The sequence below is a fragment of the Branchiostoma floridae genome, chromosome 19 (genome assembly GCF_000003815.2).
Source record: "Branchiostoma floridae strain S238N-H82 chromosome 19, Bfl_VNyyK, whole genome shotgun sequence".
NCBI classification, from domain to species: Eukaryota; Metazoa; Chordata; class Leptocardii; order Amphioxiformes; family Branchiostomatidae; genus Branchiostoma; species Branchiostoma floridae.
The window spans coordinates 14050416-14067193 of record NC_049997.1 but is presented as its reverse complement, the minus strand read 5'-3'; the positions used below and the strand labels follow the sequence as shown (position 1 = coordinate 14067193).

The following is a 16778-nucleotide window of genomic DNA, read 5'->3' as shown; positions in this document are numbered from 1 at the left end:
ACACCAACGTAATTTGTTGGTTCTTGAATTTTGCCTTGGTGCTCCCAGTTTTATGGGGTGAATACCGTATATTCAAATTTTCCTCTCTACCCTCTAGCTTAAAGTTTATGATATCCTTCTTGCTATGTTTTCACTTCTAAAAATCCGAGAACCAAGAAATTAAATTGGTATGGCATTATGATGTATTTTCAGTGTGTTCTAGTATTCATAAATTTTGTTTCCCTCCCAACGCATGCAAGGTTTTGAATTGTATTTCTTAGCTTTGCTTAATTATACTATACTTACTGTGTATGTTGTTATAACCTCCAAGAAAACAGAAGTCTTGTAATTGGTTGGTGTGTTTGTGTCCAAAGTTGGTAGTGAGCTTGCCAGGATATGAGCAGAAGTGGTGTAATAGAATATTTAGAGAATTGAATGTCTGGTTGTCTTGGCTACCTAGCTGACCAGTTAGTCACATTTTCAGTAAAACCTAGATTTTTTATATTTTGATGATTTAGTCCAAGTTGAAGCAGATCGTCAAAGTAGAACTTGAGCTGGCGATGCAGCGGCTGCATGACTCCATGGACCCCATGGATGGTGTGGCGGATGACTTCCGTGATGACTACGACAGGGGCATCACTCTCGTCACCGCCCTGAAAGATGCCTACGTGGTGTTAGATGAACAGTAAGTCATCTTCCCAGTTACTGTGTGGTCACATTGGTTTTAGACAAGCTTTTAGCTAGGATTTTATTTGATTATAGTATTTCTTGCTTAGTCGTTAGTCGTTAGCCGTTAGTATTGTAGGGGGGCTGCGGGAGTATCCACCCTCCATGAAGCAGAATTTTTGAGAATTTCAAATTAAAACTGTGCATTTTAAGGTATCCTGAGGGGCAAAAATACTGTGAAAGAGGTCACAGTAGAAGACTACGATGACCTCGTCAATCAGAATTTGACATGCTTGTCAGAGGATCTGCTCCCCAGTGTAAAGACATTTACTGATTCCAATTTCTGGTTATTTTAAGAAAAGCGTGTCCAGATGATGCCATGATGCATTTTTATGTTTTAAGATTTTCAAGCAAGCTGTGAGGGAATCATCCACCAACAAGGATCTAAGACAGTCTTATCAGTAACAAGACAGCTGAGTTTTGTACAACACATGCAGGACCATCCCAAGAATGGCCTCCATGCCTCCAAAAAGCAGTTATGTCAATCAACTGCATATTCGTCAGTGACACTGTGTCAATGTCACTGACGTAAGACAACGGATGTTGTCTGAATTGCCTGACTGGTTCAAAAATCATGTCCAGTTGCTTGAGTGCTGCTTTTTTGCGTATCTTATCACCTGGATGTCTAACGCTCATCAACAGACCTCAGTTTCTGACTCAGAAATGAAATTGTTCTGACTTGTTCACCCTCTGATTGTAGCTATAAGAAGGTGAAAGCGATGTACGTGAGACTGTTCGGCGCCAGAGCCCACGTCAAGTTCCCTCGGAAGGTCAACTCTGCCAAGGGAGGGGGCTGTCCGGGCGGGTTCTACCCGACCACTCACAACGGGAAATACTTCAACTGGGAGGGCATCGACCTGGAGGCCTCTGCATCCACAACGGTTAGTACAGACAGTCATGGGGAATCCAAGCAGATACAAATTAACTTGTCCTCTAGCTCACATCATTAAGGAAAAAGGAAAGTGATCTCGATCCAGATTTAGCACACTGAAGAGCTAGTCTTCCACTGGTCATGACACAGGGGACAGAAGCTATAATATTTCATTATACAGGGGAAATACCCCTAGCTCTTTTCGACAAGCACAATAAACAGTGGACCTTAATGTCCTGTCGTAATGACTGCAACCCTTTCTGATAAAGTGCACGTCAGGTGAGCGACACAGCCGGAATCAAACTCACTCACTCAACTACTCACTCAACCACACACCTACTCACCCACTCAACCACACACACACACCTACTGATCACACACTCACTCACTCAAATGCCCACCCACTCGCTTGCAATATATTGCTCACTCCTGTTTTTGTTTGTTTTCTCCCAGCTATATTCACCATTTACTGGCATGATGAAGAAGAATGTAACCGGTACAGTCACCATCAACTGTACTGACTCCAACGCTCTGGGCATGATGGCCTTCATCACAAATATATCGCCCAACGCAACTCTGTTCGCTGATCCAGATGCCACGGAAGTAGAGGTAGGTATTCATGGAAAGCAATACATGTATGTCAAAACCCGCAGTCAGTCTAAAGTTTGCCCTACCTATCATGTTATATTACCTTTGCAAAGAAGGCTAATTACATGTAGACGTTTTTGTTAACTTTTGTATGTTTGTTTGTTTGCGTGTATTTGTTTGTGGATGGACAGTAGAATTCGAGAAGTCTATTGTCCTGGAAGTTTGCTATGTGGATTGGAGATGAGAGGTAGTACAGGTTTGTTAGGGCAGCAGAACTTCTGATTTGATATTTCGAGTTCTGGACATGCTACTGTCATGGTAGATACATATGCAAATGTAGCTCTTGCATGCAAAGTTATGTTGCACACAAAAATGTTTTCTTTCTGTTATATACAATGTAAAAGTCTCCATGTAAAGTGGAGAAAATATAATTGTTTTGGGTGTGTCTGTGTGTGTTTGTGTTTCCGGATTTTTGTAGTCAACATAAATCAAGAACCTCTTGATGTATTGCAATGATATTTGATCTGTAGATAGATGTTGGGAAGGCAAAGATCAAGGTTGATTTTGGGCCCCCTAGTATGTGACCTTGGTACCGCAGCAGAACTTTTTTTGTATCTTCTGACTTGGACATGGTATCATCTTCTTTTTTAAGGTATTTGGAGGGCAGCCAATTGGCACAGTATTACCATCGGGGTGCAACAACCACATCCACTTTGCGGTGTACAGGACTGCTGTTCCACCTAAGTGGCTGCCTGGTGGATGGATGGATGTCACCAAACTCCTGGAGCCGAGAGGCATCGAACTTCCTGTGTGGACTCAGGACTGCGATGACTACAAAGTTGTCTATAAGGTACACGTTATTACCTCCATGTACAGAGTCTGGCTTTTAGTGTGTCTGTTTTATGTGTATTCTTGTATGTAGAGTGTAAGGAAGTGAAGGAAGAAATTATGTAATTGCTACATAGTTTGACAGGAAGTGAAAATCAAATTTGAGATCAGAATGCCAAAATGCTTTCGAATGTTTGGTGGTCGAAACCACAGCTAGGTCATACCAAAGGCTGGAAAAAGTTTGTCTTTGGCTGTTGATGTGTTTTTAGGCCTTTTTGTTGTGTTTTCTATTTTGTGCTGATCTCTTCATGTCTTCCGGCCAAACATGAAAAAAAGCATGGAAGACATGAAGAAAACAGCACAAAATAGAAAACCTGATGAAAACGTCTAAAACATGTCAAAAAGCAGCCAGAGCCTAATTATAACCTCTGCTTAGGGAATAGAAACATGGCACATACTGTTCAGTAATGCTTTGTTTGGCTCTGTGCACTTATTTATGAAAAAGAGTATTAGAGTTGAAAACACTGCAGTACAAGGTACATGTAACCAGGGTTCTACCCAGACGGTGGAATAAGGGAGGCCCTCCACTATACTCTCAGCGAGCTCCACTATACTATTTTTCAAATTTAGTTTGTTTCTTCCCTATTTTCTTTGTTAGTTTTGCTAAAATCAATGACAATTCACAGATTTTTGTGCCAAGTGGCATCACTTTTCCAGTCAGCATTGTCTGCAAAAACTTGTGAATGAGCAATGATCAAAACAATAGTCGTTTTGCCACTTTACAACAAAGGAATCACAACAATATATTATACTTGTAGTATTTGACACCCTCTGTCATAATTTGCAAAATGAACCCATTTTCATGAAAGCGCAGCGCGTTGGTGCGGGTTATTTTTGCCAGCCCCTCCACTATACTAAAAAATTCTGGGGAGAACCCTGGTGTAACTAACCCCTTGTATCTACTTTCATGGCCTGTGTTGCTAAAGGGCTATAGAAACAGAGATGGCGCACTGCCCCTATTCACCCAAACTTGTGGGAAGAATTTTGACTTAACACATTTCATGATTTGTCCAAACTTTGTTCTTCCAGTTTAAAACCCTTGCCAGTGGATCAGTGGTGGGTCTGGCAGGTAGAAGCAATCAGAACACCAGTCCCACCAGAACGGCCTCCCAACCAGACACCTCCAGCGTCAAGACCATGTCAGCCAGGAGCGGCAAGAAGAGGAAGAAACGTGCACTTTTCAACGGGAAACAAATTGGAAGTAAGACTTTTACTGTAAATTTGTTTATGTTTACGGTTGGAAGAGAAAGGAGGTATTGATTAGTGGACAGTTTGAAGTTGAAACAATACTGATATAGATTTATATTTGATTATGATAGTAAGGTTACAGTGCTCAAGATACATTTTTGGGTCAACTTGCACTGGACAGGTGCCGATGAAAAAACATTGCACCAAAACAATACATTACTTGCACAACCAAAAGTAGTGGACTATATTAAACTTATGTCTCCTCTTCTGAAAGTCTAAAATGGTACAATGGATTGCAAGAAGACCACATGGTTTGTAAACTTGGCTGTTTGTTTTTTGTAGGGCATTTTGCTGTGGACTGTAAACTATAAAGTTTCATAAAGAGATGAACTTAGGCTTTGTATTCAAAGACAATTCAATCTCTATCATGATGAGATTCTTTTGTGTCTGATTCATGAAATTTGCTTAGTTGCATTGTCATTACATTGATCATGGATATAGATATAAAGAGTGGTCACCAGGTGTATCAAAAGTTTTTTCCCTGAAACTGTATCTGTGCAATAAATGATAACTCGTTATTCTCCTTGCTGTCTAGTGAATCAGCAGCAGGGTATGTCTCTCGTCATGCCTGGTGTAAACGGCTCCGGACCGACAACGTTTCAGTTTGGGTCGACGACCATCAATGACCTGCTGACCGTCCTACAGGGCCTTGGGATGAATGACAGCTATAATGCCCTGAATGATGTTGCAGATTCTTTGACAGTAAGTTCAATTAAAAACAGGACTGTTAGAGGTTCTAAAACGTTTCTGTTGGGTTTTGATAGCCATTGAACATTATCAAATGGATGATGATATGAACATTTATTTAATCCAAGATTTATATTTAACTGGTACCGTGCTAAACTTTCTTCCAATTCTAAGGGGTACACTGATCCAATTCTCAATGACCACTGTTTCCTTTTTCAAGTTCAATAATGACCAATCACCTCAGAACTTCAGAGCGAGAGTTACAGACACGTTGTCTTGATCTTATGGATATGTGACATCAGCAATTGGTCAAATATGACCTTTGCTATCTGACTATGTTATCAGTTGATTTTTTTTAATTGCTTTTCTTCTAAGATTTATTGTTGTTTGCTCTGCCATCCCAAGCTGCTGCTGTTGAACAAGCCGTGCAAGCGTGCGGACACGATGACGTTCGCACAGCTACAGAACGAGCTGGCGCTGCGGTACGAGGACTCCAACGGAACACGTGACGAGCTGGTCGCAAGGATGAAAACGTCAAACGCTAACTGTAAGTGATTGAAATGTATCAATCAGAACTATCCTAGGACCTTTTTTATAATGAATCTTTTTAGAAATGGACCTGATCACAGCCACCACAAAATCTAGATTATATATTTAATTTATTACTTCCCTTAAGAATCACATGTGTTCGTCGTGTTGGCATAATGGTTTGGGTATCTGGCCCAGAACCCATAGGTCCTGTGTTTGAGTCCCCTGATATTCCACTGATGTGGTGCCCTTGGGAAAGGCACACAATTAACACGACTTTCTTTACTTCACCCAGGTGTCAAAAATGTGTACCTGAATTCGGTTGGGGTGAAATGTGTTGAAACGAGAGGGTTGGGCTCCGCCTCACAATACTATGTCTTAGACACAGTCCCCCTACAGACTCAAAAGGCTATGAGACTAACTTTACCTTTACTTTTACCTTTGTTAAAGATGACAACTGTGCAAAAACATGGGAAATACAGTTGTCAATAGGGAAATTTTGATAACATCTCAACGGAAGGCATTTCAGCACCCTGTTTCAAAACACTTTACATGCAGGAATAGAAGAACTTAATAAACAACTGACAAATCGCCATGATTTTTGGCAATACAATTGAAAAAGGGAAATATACAGACAGGTATAAATTATGTAAATTAATGAAGACCTCATTTGCATAGCCATGAGAAGATTCCATGATGGGAATTTCATACTTACAGCATTTAGGAGTTAAGGAAAGTTGACCATCATTAGACATAACTTGTGCAAACCAGGGCTACATTTACATAATTGATAAGAAAATAGGCTTATTTTCTTAGATAAGACTTTCATACCTTAAAAATGTGTGTTATTCAGGTGGGGAACATGATAAACTGATATAGTCTACACAATGAGGACCTTTTTCCATACTCTATGAGAACTTTTCACCTAAAAGATCATTGACCAAGGTTTGAGTCCATATGGCACTCTTACTAGTAATCATAAGTTTATTGATTTTTTAAAAAAATTTCCCTTTGTTTGCTGATACAAGGGGTACACGTGGACTTAATCAATATTCTTGCATTATAGATTGTCCATTCCTGACAATGAAGATGCCCCCGAACGTCTTCTGCACCTTCTCGGATATGTGTCTTGGGATATCCTGCTGTGTGGAGCTACAGGTAATTATTTGGCACAAAACTTGTTGTTGAAAACTTAGACTGCTTAAGTTATAAATCAGGTGAGGGTTGATACTACTGCCAGGTGCAGGAATTTTTTTTCAATATAATGAATTTATAGCTTTAATGTATGATTACTTGTGTTAAATAGAAGTGTCCAATAGAAGGTCAAAATTGTTGTCAACATTAACATTATTTAGTAACTGCAATGTAATAAGGTAGGATATTTGAGATTGTAATCATTTCTTTTACAACAACAGTGATGATTACCTGCTTACGTTTCAATGCCTGTCAGACATTCTCAGAGCTTCTTCCTCAGAGCTTCTAGCTGGAGTGCTGCTTTTCGCTGCTCTATGTAGCCAATGTAGGTGGTGGGAAACACAATTATCCCAAATGTGGCTAAGGCCTAGGAAAAAAAATGTTGTGTTTCCTGTTTCAGTCCTGAAAAAATTTGGGTCGGTAGGTAGGGATTATCTTTTTTTTTCTTGTATTATTTTTAGGCTGGCCAAAACTCTGGTGATACATAATTTACAATACAGTTGAACAAAGTAAACTGAAATGCATGATGACACTTGTCTTTCAATGTCAAACTTTAATTTTGTGCATGATAGATACATTTATCCTTCATTAGATGGGACAAGCAGTGTTTTACTTCAATAGGAAGCAGGCTAAATAAAAATTCTAACTGGAAGCTATGTGACTCCACTGCCGACCCCAAAAAAAAGTCTAGGGTCGGCAGGTTTTATTAGGGTAGGTAGGGAAACAGGAAACACAACATTTTTTTTCCTAGGCCTAAGGTTGTATCTACTGGTAGGTTATAATGAAGTCACCGTTGACTGTTTTCTTCCCCAGATGTGGAGGTTTTTCAAGACAGTGAAGGCTCACGCCACCTTCAACATCTCCACCTTCACCTTCTCATTTGGAATAGAGACAGCTGGGATTGATCCATTCTTATATGAGTATCAGATCATATCTGAAAAGTTCTGGGGTAAGTCAAAGGTACAAATGTATATAGCCCTAGGGGGAACATGATATTTAAAAAGTTGAAGTCCAATCGTTCCGTCAGGTGTGCATTATTTGCCAATTATTAATGCATGGCTTTTCTGTAGCCCGTGCTTATGATATTATGGCTGTGTAACAAATAGGAATGGTCCACACAGCCTGTTTATGTGATTATAAATACATAAATTGGAGCTTGACTTATGATCACATCACTGGATTTACAATCATAAGATACACATTGTACACATCTCATTTTTTTCTTTTGAGGCATAACTTGAAAGTGATATGTTACGCTTACCTTATGTTATAAAGTTCTTTTGTTATATCTGTTCTTACGTTACCTTTCAGGTGAAACAAAAGAGATAGATACAGGAATTGACCTGGACTTCACAGGAGAAAGTCCCATGAGATTAAAGATGAGGTGAGCCCACTTCTTCCATAGGTCTCAGCAATAAGCGCCATATTCCAATTATTTAAAGGCATTTCCAATTGTTCAATACACTTCTATACAATATTGCTTGCCAATAGTACACCTCATGTAACCCAATACTTTGCTGAGTGCGTCTAGTAACGGGAAAGAATATCCCGTCAACCAACCGCCGTGATATCAGCCTAGGGTTGTGTAGGACTGCTACTCTAGCAAATTCTTGTGCCTTGAAATACCAGATCATGTAATATATCATCATGTAAATTCTATGATAAGATTGACATTATGCCAAGAGAATTGAGCATGACTTTGACTGATTGTGTACTTTCTGGTCCTTGAATTTACTGATTTTCAAAAAGATACTTTGATGTTGCCATCAAGTACAGTAGGCACATCTTCACTACATAGCTTCAAACAACATGCAGTCAGATGTGCAAAGGTTCGGTGTTACAAGTCGTTCAGTACGTGTAATATGCTGGCCGCGTGCCTGCAAAGCTGTAGCAATACGCCGAAGGTTATACCCGTCCGGCTATAGAGATACAGATACAGATGCTAATTCCACACATACATGTGTTCAAGCACATCTTTGTGAACTTCTTTTCAAAATTGATGAACAACAATTTCTTTTGTCAGCTGAGTAACTGAATAAATGTTTGTATTTCCCATTACAGAATCATGATGGAGTACTACAAGCCTGCCCTCTTCTACCTGACCTTCAGTGTGGGAACCTGCGGGGATGAATGTTTGCCATTTTTTGTCCTTTTAAATCGAGCGCCGATACCTTTACCTACGCGCGGAGAAAACGGAACGGTTGTCTGGCCCTCGGTGAACATGACGACCTTGGCCCAGAGTGCCATGTCCTCTGCGCAGCTGGCGAAGGTCACGACCGAAGCACTGCACATGCTCGGGCTGCCTATTGTAAGTCATCACTTTCCTTTCTACAGAGCAAGGTTGTAGCCAGCGTCTGCATGTCCTTCCGTCCTTTGACGGAATTTTGTAGCTGGGGACGAAAAATTTTTTTGCCCATTCCGTCCTCTGTGATGGACAAAAATTGATACATATTATGTAAAGGTGAAATTTTAGGTTTAAAAAACTGCCTCCCTTGTGTAGTTCTTCACCAAAACAGATACCGTTGAATAGCCTAGTCTACCAGTAAAATGTACACCTCAAAATACAGGAAATAGCGTTTCAGAGGGTCAAGATTTCAAAATCTTCCGGGGAGCATGCCACCGGACCCCCTAGGAACTTTGCACCTTCAGACCGAGTCTCACGCCTTCGTCACTCAATAGGATTCAAAACTGAGGGGACAGAAAATGATTTCAGGCTGGCTACAACCCTGCTACAGAGAGAGAGACATTCAACTGTGGAACTCCCTTCCTCTTGACGCATGTATACAGCTTCTAAATGTTTGTCTTCATTTAAAGTCAAATCCTGCACCATAAGTTGGGGACTGGTTCTCTGTATAATGCTACTCACCATGTTGGTACACAATCATGGCAAGTACATGTAGTCTATAGTCTAAATATGTATTGTAATGTATTATGTAATTAATTTGATGGATTATTGTATTCAACATAGCAGTTGCTTTTATGTAACCATCAAACAGATACCTACAGTTTCAAAGAAATGTTATAGTGTGCAAGATTTAAATCAATTCTACTGCCCTATCAAGCTACAAATGTAAGGCCAAACAACTGTACTGCGACTAAAATTTGTCAGCATTACAAGGCAATAGATATACATGCACACACAATGCCACACACAGTCACTGACACACTCACACATGCGCACATGCACACAGTCAAATACTATGCATTTAGTACATACTCGGAGACACACAGATGAATAAGTATTATACACAAGTACACACGTGTGCAAACCAACAAACATGCACCCACACTACAAAATTTTTGCAATAACTATCATCTCACCATGTCACATTTTCTTGATCCCTTCCCAGGACTTGATACAGGGTAAACTCCAGTGTGCCCTGCCAAACCAACTCACAGAAGCCAAGCTCAAGTACAAGATTGCATCTTACGGACTGTCACTGATTGGCAACAACACCGTGCTCACAAAACGATTAAAGGATCATGAGATGAGTAAGTCTTTTAAATCACAATAAACTTTGAATTGAATTTCAAAGAATTCTAAAAACTATCAATTCGTGTCTAAATCATCATCATCATTATTTGATTTATGATGATTTTTCTGTGCCAGGACTGAATTCAAATATTTTATGCATTCAAGAAACTCCCAAGAATTTCCAAATTCCCTGGCATGGATCTGGTCATTTGCCATCCAATTATTTGTCAAAATAAAAATTGTTACACCCCAGTATAGAATCATGTGCCAGACGTAATTGTTGATGACTAATAGATAGAGTCTCCAACATCTAGAATCTTGTTTTTTTTCGTATTGCGTTAAACTTTATATTCCTGCTTTTCAGCTTGTAAGAATGAGTCTGGGACTGCTTTAGCTAAGCTACCCTTGGTTCCCTGGAACATGATCAACTACACATACTGTAGACTGGAGAGCACCTGTCTGGGTAAGTAAAGTCATTGTAACTAAATCTACTTGCCCTCAGTAATACTTTCAATTGAATGCAAATTCTTCATACCATGGGTATATTCATTAGATGTTTCTCTCATGGTGTTGCTATTTTTACTGCAGATATCCGATGTTGTATAGAGGTTGGGATCCCCCTCCTGAACTGGACCTGGGTGTTCAACACTAAAGTACACCTGGACGTGTGTAACTATGAAATCGTGGTGGCATTTGAGAGCCTGGAACAGAGACTGCTGTTCCTGAATGACTTTGCATGGGGTAAGATTTCTCTTTGTATGTAATTTGAAAAATTTCTACTTGCCTTTTATTGTTGTATTTCCGTTTATCAAGATAATGCAAGTGATTATCAAGTACAACCCACTGACAAAGATTCTTACTTAATAAGTAGGTCTTAGACATTTTATGTTCATGTTATTTGATTGAACAGTTGCAATACAGTTAATTCAGGCTTGTGACTGTGTGATACAATATTATCATACAGAAAAGCTATGAAATAGGGGACAGGTAGCATGGACCCTGGTTTACCACTATTTCCAGATGCAATTAAAAATAGCATGAAGAAACAGTTCTCAACATTTGCCCTTATATTTAAGTTTAACTGTCAGTGACTATTCACCAAAATACAATTTTTTCAGTTCTTGATATAATTATTCAAGGTCACTCACCCCTTTATATTGAACTTTGACACAGGTGTCAAGCAAAATGTCAAACTGGCAGAGGGAGTCACCATCGAGGTTACAGTGGCCAGAGACAACGTGAACTACACCATAGATGTGGGCGCTCGGATCTGTTCCGACTACAAGTGCTACAATACCAGAACTTTTATTGAAAAGTACAAGGCACCAATACCCGAGTGTGATATGGTGGAAATAAATGCTACAAGTAAGTCATTTTTGTTCTTTTCGTTCATGCTTGTAGGCCTGTATCATACTGTGGAAGGAACCTGTGTTAGGCAAAAGTTAGTTGGGCTGTAAAGATTTATATCATTGTGATTGTAAATCCTGAAAAAGCTGCAGTGGTTTTATGTTCACTGTGTTTCTAGTGTTGTCTCTGACACAATGAATACTAAGTTTCTGTGGTATTGACTAACAGTACTACAGTGATTGTTTCAACATCAAAACACAGCAAAAGCCTTCTCAATGCAAAATTAAATCCCTACAAAAATAAAGGAACTTGCAGTAATCATAAGTGAAGCCAGTGTCATTGACATTTAAGTTTTTATTAGATTTAGCCATTCACTTGCATGTAAGCAGTTGTATGAATGAATGTTTAATAAATATGCATTTTCTAAAAGCTAAATGTTTAGCCAGTTAGCAATATGAGAATTCAATTATACATGATTAGGCCACGTTGATTTGATTATATGGATGACATCCGCGCTCGCACCAATTTTCGGCCATTTCCAAAAAAAAAAAAAGTTTTCCGCTACACAATAAATTGTGCAAAGCAGCTTTAAAATGAGCACAAATATTCCGTAGATTGTAAAAAGGTATTAGAAAACAGATAACTAATGCCATATATAGAATGCCAAAATGAATCTAAAGTCAAAGAATAAGAATGTGAAAGGACGGAAAGAAAAAAAATCTATTGTTGGTTGGGGGAGGTACCAGTACAGAAAATTCAGGTCCAGAGTCCTATGTTGAACCTTCCTGTCCACTTTGATTTCATACTGAAGGCAACTTTTTTTTTTGGCCAAACTTTTTTTTTATTCGCTCGCTCGCATCAGTTTTGGAGTTCCCGGAGGATGTCATCCATATAATCAAATCAACATGGCCTTATACAACAAAAAAAATCTCTTCTGTTAGAAAGCCTGAGTTTGAAAAGTGGTCCTTCATTCACCTGATCCACAATGCTCATTTGGTCATTCATTCATTCGCAGCTGTTCAGCGTTTCCTGACGTCTGCTGGAAGCCAGGTGCACCTGGACTTGGTGGATGTCATCATCAAGAGTTTTGGGCTGAACGACATCTTTGTACCTGCCGGCCAGACTGCCGAGATGCCTGGCAGTAACACTAACAGTACCAGAAGACGTCGAGACACAAGTATGATTTTATAAACTGTCTGTTTGTCATGTATTACATCATGGTAGAAATTACTATCTGATGCCGGTGTTTCCATAGCTGTACAGTTAGTGACTATGGCAATATATGGTGAAACCACCAAGAACACTGCATTTTCTCCCTACTGTGAAATTAAATCCCTGCAAACTTAGATGCATTAATTTTACAGTATCGACATATTATCATATAGCCAGACAACATGAAACAATCAGAAGGCTCTATTTTCTTCATAACCCAGGTCATTTATATACTATCCGCATCCGGGGTATAGGTCTCATTCTTGGGGTATTGTCAACCATCAGCAAGTAGGCAATCGTACAATGCTGGGAACGAGAGTCACCAAAATGGCACATCAATTTGCCGCGATTCAAAGACAAACAAAACGTAGAAATCGATGTCAAATGTTTTGGCTGTTCTAGGAAATGGTCGTGAGATTTTATTGCCCCACCATGCAGGTTAGAATGTTTGGAATCCGGCCTTGCCAACAAGAAAATTAAGGAAGGCTGCGGACTCGGTCATTCATTCGGTTATAGGAACCAGCCATGAATTATGGTACCGTATGCACATCAGGGGGAGTCTGTAACTCTATATTATCCATTCCTCCAGGTTCCTGTGATTTAGCCCCAGACCTTTCCTACCTGCCTGATGACACCACCTGCGAGGTGAACTCCGCCTGTAACGGCCTGGACTGTGTGGTGGACATGAACCTGCTCAACTACACCACCGTGTCAGCTGGTCTCGCTGTCAGCTTCGACTACTGTAACCTACAGTTTAACATCCACATGGGGAACTGGAGTTATACACTCACGCTCATGACCTACACATGGGGACAAGTGCAGGTAAAGCTAGGACAGTCAAGATGTTTTATGTATGACAATGTAGTGTCTGCTGTAGTTTGTTTGTACACAAGATACAAACATTTTAGGCAACTAGAAAACACCTGGATGGATTGTTTTCATATTTCGTATGTGGCTAGGTGTTTGATAGACCTTGAAATGCTAAGATACAAAGACTGTGTGTTTTGATATTGCACACTCGGTTTTAATATGTACCTTAAGTTTGTGTCCTGGACATGCTTTGAACCTTACTGTTAGATAAAATGTAGGCCTTGGCTAAATGATTTTGTATATACTAGTACTGTATATTATGATGAAATGTTTGCTTTTTTCATGTTTTAACATTAATTTATTTTTTTCTATATTTGTTGAAGGTGGGTAGGGCTATGGATTTGGTTGTCAATACTCCTCATTGCAAAACTGTATTTTCATTCCTTGGTCTGTTTTTATCAATTAGGAGAAGAAGATTGGAGATGAACTCCAGCTGAAGTACTCCATCAGGAAGAACAGCAGCCCTACTGTCTATGTGGTGAACTTTGAGGCTAAACTCTGTATCAACGTGACCTGCACAGAAACTGTTCAACTCCTCAACAACCTGGAAATCCCTGAACCAGTCTGTAATGCTAGTCTAACAGACACCCTGGGTGTTGGTGAGCATTTAGATTCTTTGGTTATAAGGCCTTTTGGCAAGAACTTAGTACTCTAACTTGTAGTGTATTAAGTAGCAAGCTAAATTATAAAAATTTTATAAGTCAGACAAAAAATTACTTACTTTCTGTACAATATAATTTGTACTTCCTCCTATCAAAGTCAAAATTTGTATAATCTTTTTTTGAAGTTCTTAATTTTTGTAACACGTTTACTATGCTGAACATACTTTGATGAGTAGATTCCTTTGTAGAAAATTGGACCATTGTTTTGAGTATCACCCATTCACAGGTTTTAGCAAACAATCTGGACCTGGACCTGATCTTTTGGACCTGAACCGTACCTGTACTGGTACCCACCCGTATCTGTAACAAATACAAAATTGGTATGAATCAAAAAGCTTCCTTAGAAGGCTAAAGCTGGTTTTACTCATTTTGCAATGCTTGTTTTTTCTCTGCAGACTCAGTTGATGAGCTTGAGCAGTATGTCCAGCAGAATGGCCTGGCTGCTGGGGATGTGCTGCCTCCCACGGCTAGGGAAACTCTGCTCAACACTCTCCAACTGACACACTTCTTTGAAGAGACCCCTTGTGTCAGACCCAGAGTACTGCAGGAGGGCTATGCAGGAAGGGACAGTGAGTGTTCTACATGATTAAAAAGCTATTTGTTTGCTACATTTATATGATATAGATGCATGATTCTGTTCAATATCTCCATGAATGTATTTTATGCACATATGGTTATGTTCAATGGTCCCCAGATAGTCTATGTGTACCAGAAAAGGTCTTCAGAGATAATGAGTATACTGTATGAATACTATGATGATTATGCAATTGAGGGCACTACATTTGAGTGAAATTTCAGGGTACAGAATTTGATAAACTTGTTTCTAAATAAATGAATGAATTCCTTACAAGCACTGGTCATCTCCCAATCAAATTTACTTTAATTTACCTGTATTCCAGGCATAACTCATGTGAAAATTGATAGAGGATCTGAAAATGTCAAAACAAGAAATTGTTTTGTTTTCACAGGTGATTTGCTATAACCACCAAATATGATTATAAAGTGAGCAAAGCGAATGTTGTCTTTACTGATTTTTTTATTATCATTTCTAGACTGCCCAGACATGAACAACCCCACCCTGCCGGACGCCCTGGCCTGTACTGTCCAGTCTGACTGCCTGGGCGTGTCCTGTTGTGTGGACATGGACCTCCAGCTGCTGACTCTGACCACCACAGCTGCAGTGGAACTGGACATCTGTAACTTCACATTGAACTTGAGGATTGGAAAGCTCAACTTCCACCAAGTTCTGTTCCTCTATCAATGGGGTATGTCTAAACCTGTGATGCTGTACACCAGGGTTCTAGCCAGTGTCTGCCTTCCGTCCTTTGACTGAATTTTGCAGCCGGCGCCGGACAAAAATTTTGTACATTCCGTCCTCTGTGACAGAAAAAAATCAGCATGTAATGATATTTAAAAAGATAAAATGAAAAGGTCCAGATTGCCTGTTTTATACAATATAACACTAGTTCACCTTAATCCGTGGGGTAACCTAGATTCGTTGTTTAAAATAAATGGGTATTTAGAGATTTCCGGTCTACGACGTGGGTTTCAAATGTTAACATTTTCAAGATATTGCAATGTGAAACTACATCCCAATGACTTAACAATCTCCAAATACCCTGTTTTTATATACAACGGATATAGGTTACCCTACGGATGAAGGTGAATTAACATTACATGTACATAGTAGACACATAGCTTTTGAATGTAGTAGAATCCTTGTTTCTCTATCTAAATTGCTTCCTCACCCACTGAAGTGCTCTTTTGACACTAGATTTCTAAGCACTATTTGGCAGTAGATTGTTTCATTGTGCCAATAATGAAGTTCTATCATTTTCCATATTTGAACAACAGGAAGTGAAGTGACCATCAACATCAACCAAACAGTCGTCATGACCTACAGCATCAGACAGGACGACGCAGAGAACCGTTTCGCCATCACACTGAAGCTCACGCTATCCATCGACGGCCAGGTGACAGCTGAGTACTACCTTCTGAGAAACAGTTTCATGCCCAAGGTCACCTGCGACCCCAATGCACCAATGACGTCTCTCAGTAAGTCTTGAGGATTATTACAGCCTTGCTATGTTTTAAGTAAAATTTCTGACCAAAAGACAAAACAGAAGAAAACAGATCTACAGGCTACTGGTAGCCTTTTATACAACAACCAAGAAATTCTACATTATTTTGTATATAACACCCTCCGATTTAATTTGGGAATTCCATTATTATTTGAGAGTGACCTTCCAGATCTCAGCAACCGTACACCCAGATGGGCTGACATCGTAAGCTGTAAGTATAAATGATGTAAGAAATACGTAGCAGCCAATAACGACCCCCTGGGGATTAATCTAAATTGGCATAACTGTACATAATTATGCATAATTATGCATAACTTTTGAGGGTTATGCATAATTATGCATAAGTTTCCAATGGTTATGCATAATTATGCATAAGGTTCCAAGAGTTATGCATAATTTTCCATAAGGTTCCAAGGGTTATG

The 16778-nt window shown here is 39.5% G+C and overlaps 1 protein-coding gene across 1 annotated transcript in view; it reads left to right on the top strand.

Moving 5' to 3' along the window:
- The window catches only part of LOC118406508, a 126476-nt gene that overhangs the window by 28286 nt on the left and 81412 nt on the right, over positions 1 to 16778 (top strand). Inside the window, exons 24-44 of the mRNA XM_035806569.1 lie at positions 498 to 664; positions 1406 to 1586; positions 2030 to 2185; positions 2817 to 3014; positions 4082 to 4253; positions 4836 to 5002; positions 5393 to 5534; positions 6582 to 6673; positions 7523 to 7658; positions 8021 to 8093; positions 8771 to 9017; positions 10060 to 10201; positions 10549 to 10647; positions 10773 to 10925; positions 11358 to 11549; positions 12547 to 12708; positions 13333 to 13565; positions 14020 to 14212; positions 14671 to 14844; positions 15328 to 15540; positions 16130 to 16330. Of these exons, the coding sequence (XP_035662462.1) occupies positions 498 to 664; positions 1406 to 1586; positions 2030 to 2185; positions 2817 to 3014; positions 4082 to 4253; positions 4836 to 5002; positions 5393 to 5534; positions 6582 to 6673; positions 7523 to 7658; positions 8021 to 8093; positions 8771 to 9017; positions 10060 to 10201; positions 10549 to 10647; positions 10773 to 10925; positions 11358 to 11549; positions 12547 to 12708; positions 13333 to 13565; positions 14020 to 14212; positions 14671 to 14844; positions 15328 to 15540; positions 16130 to 16330 (3493 nt within the window). The remainder of the gene's footprint in view (positions 1 to 497; positions 665 to 1405; positions 1587 to 2029; positions 2186 to 2816; positions 3015 to 4081; positions 4254 to 4835; positions 5003 to 5392; positions 5535 to 6581; positions 6674 to 7522; positions 7659 to 8020; positions 8094 to 8770; positions 9018 to 10059; positions 10202 to 10548; positions 10648 to 10772; positions 10926 to 11357; positions 11550 to 12546; positions 12709 to 13332; positions 13566 to 14019; positions 14213 to 14670; positions 14845 to 15327; positions 15541 to 16129; positions 16331 to 16778) is intronic.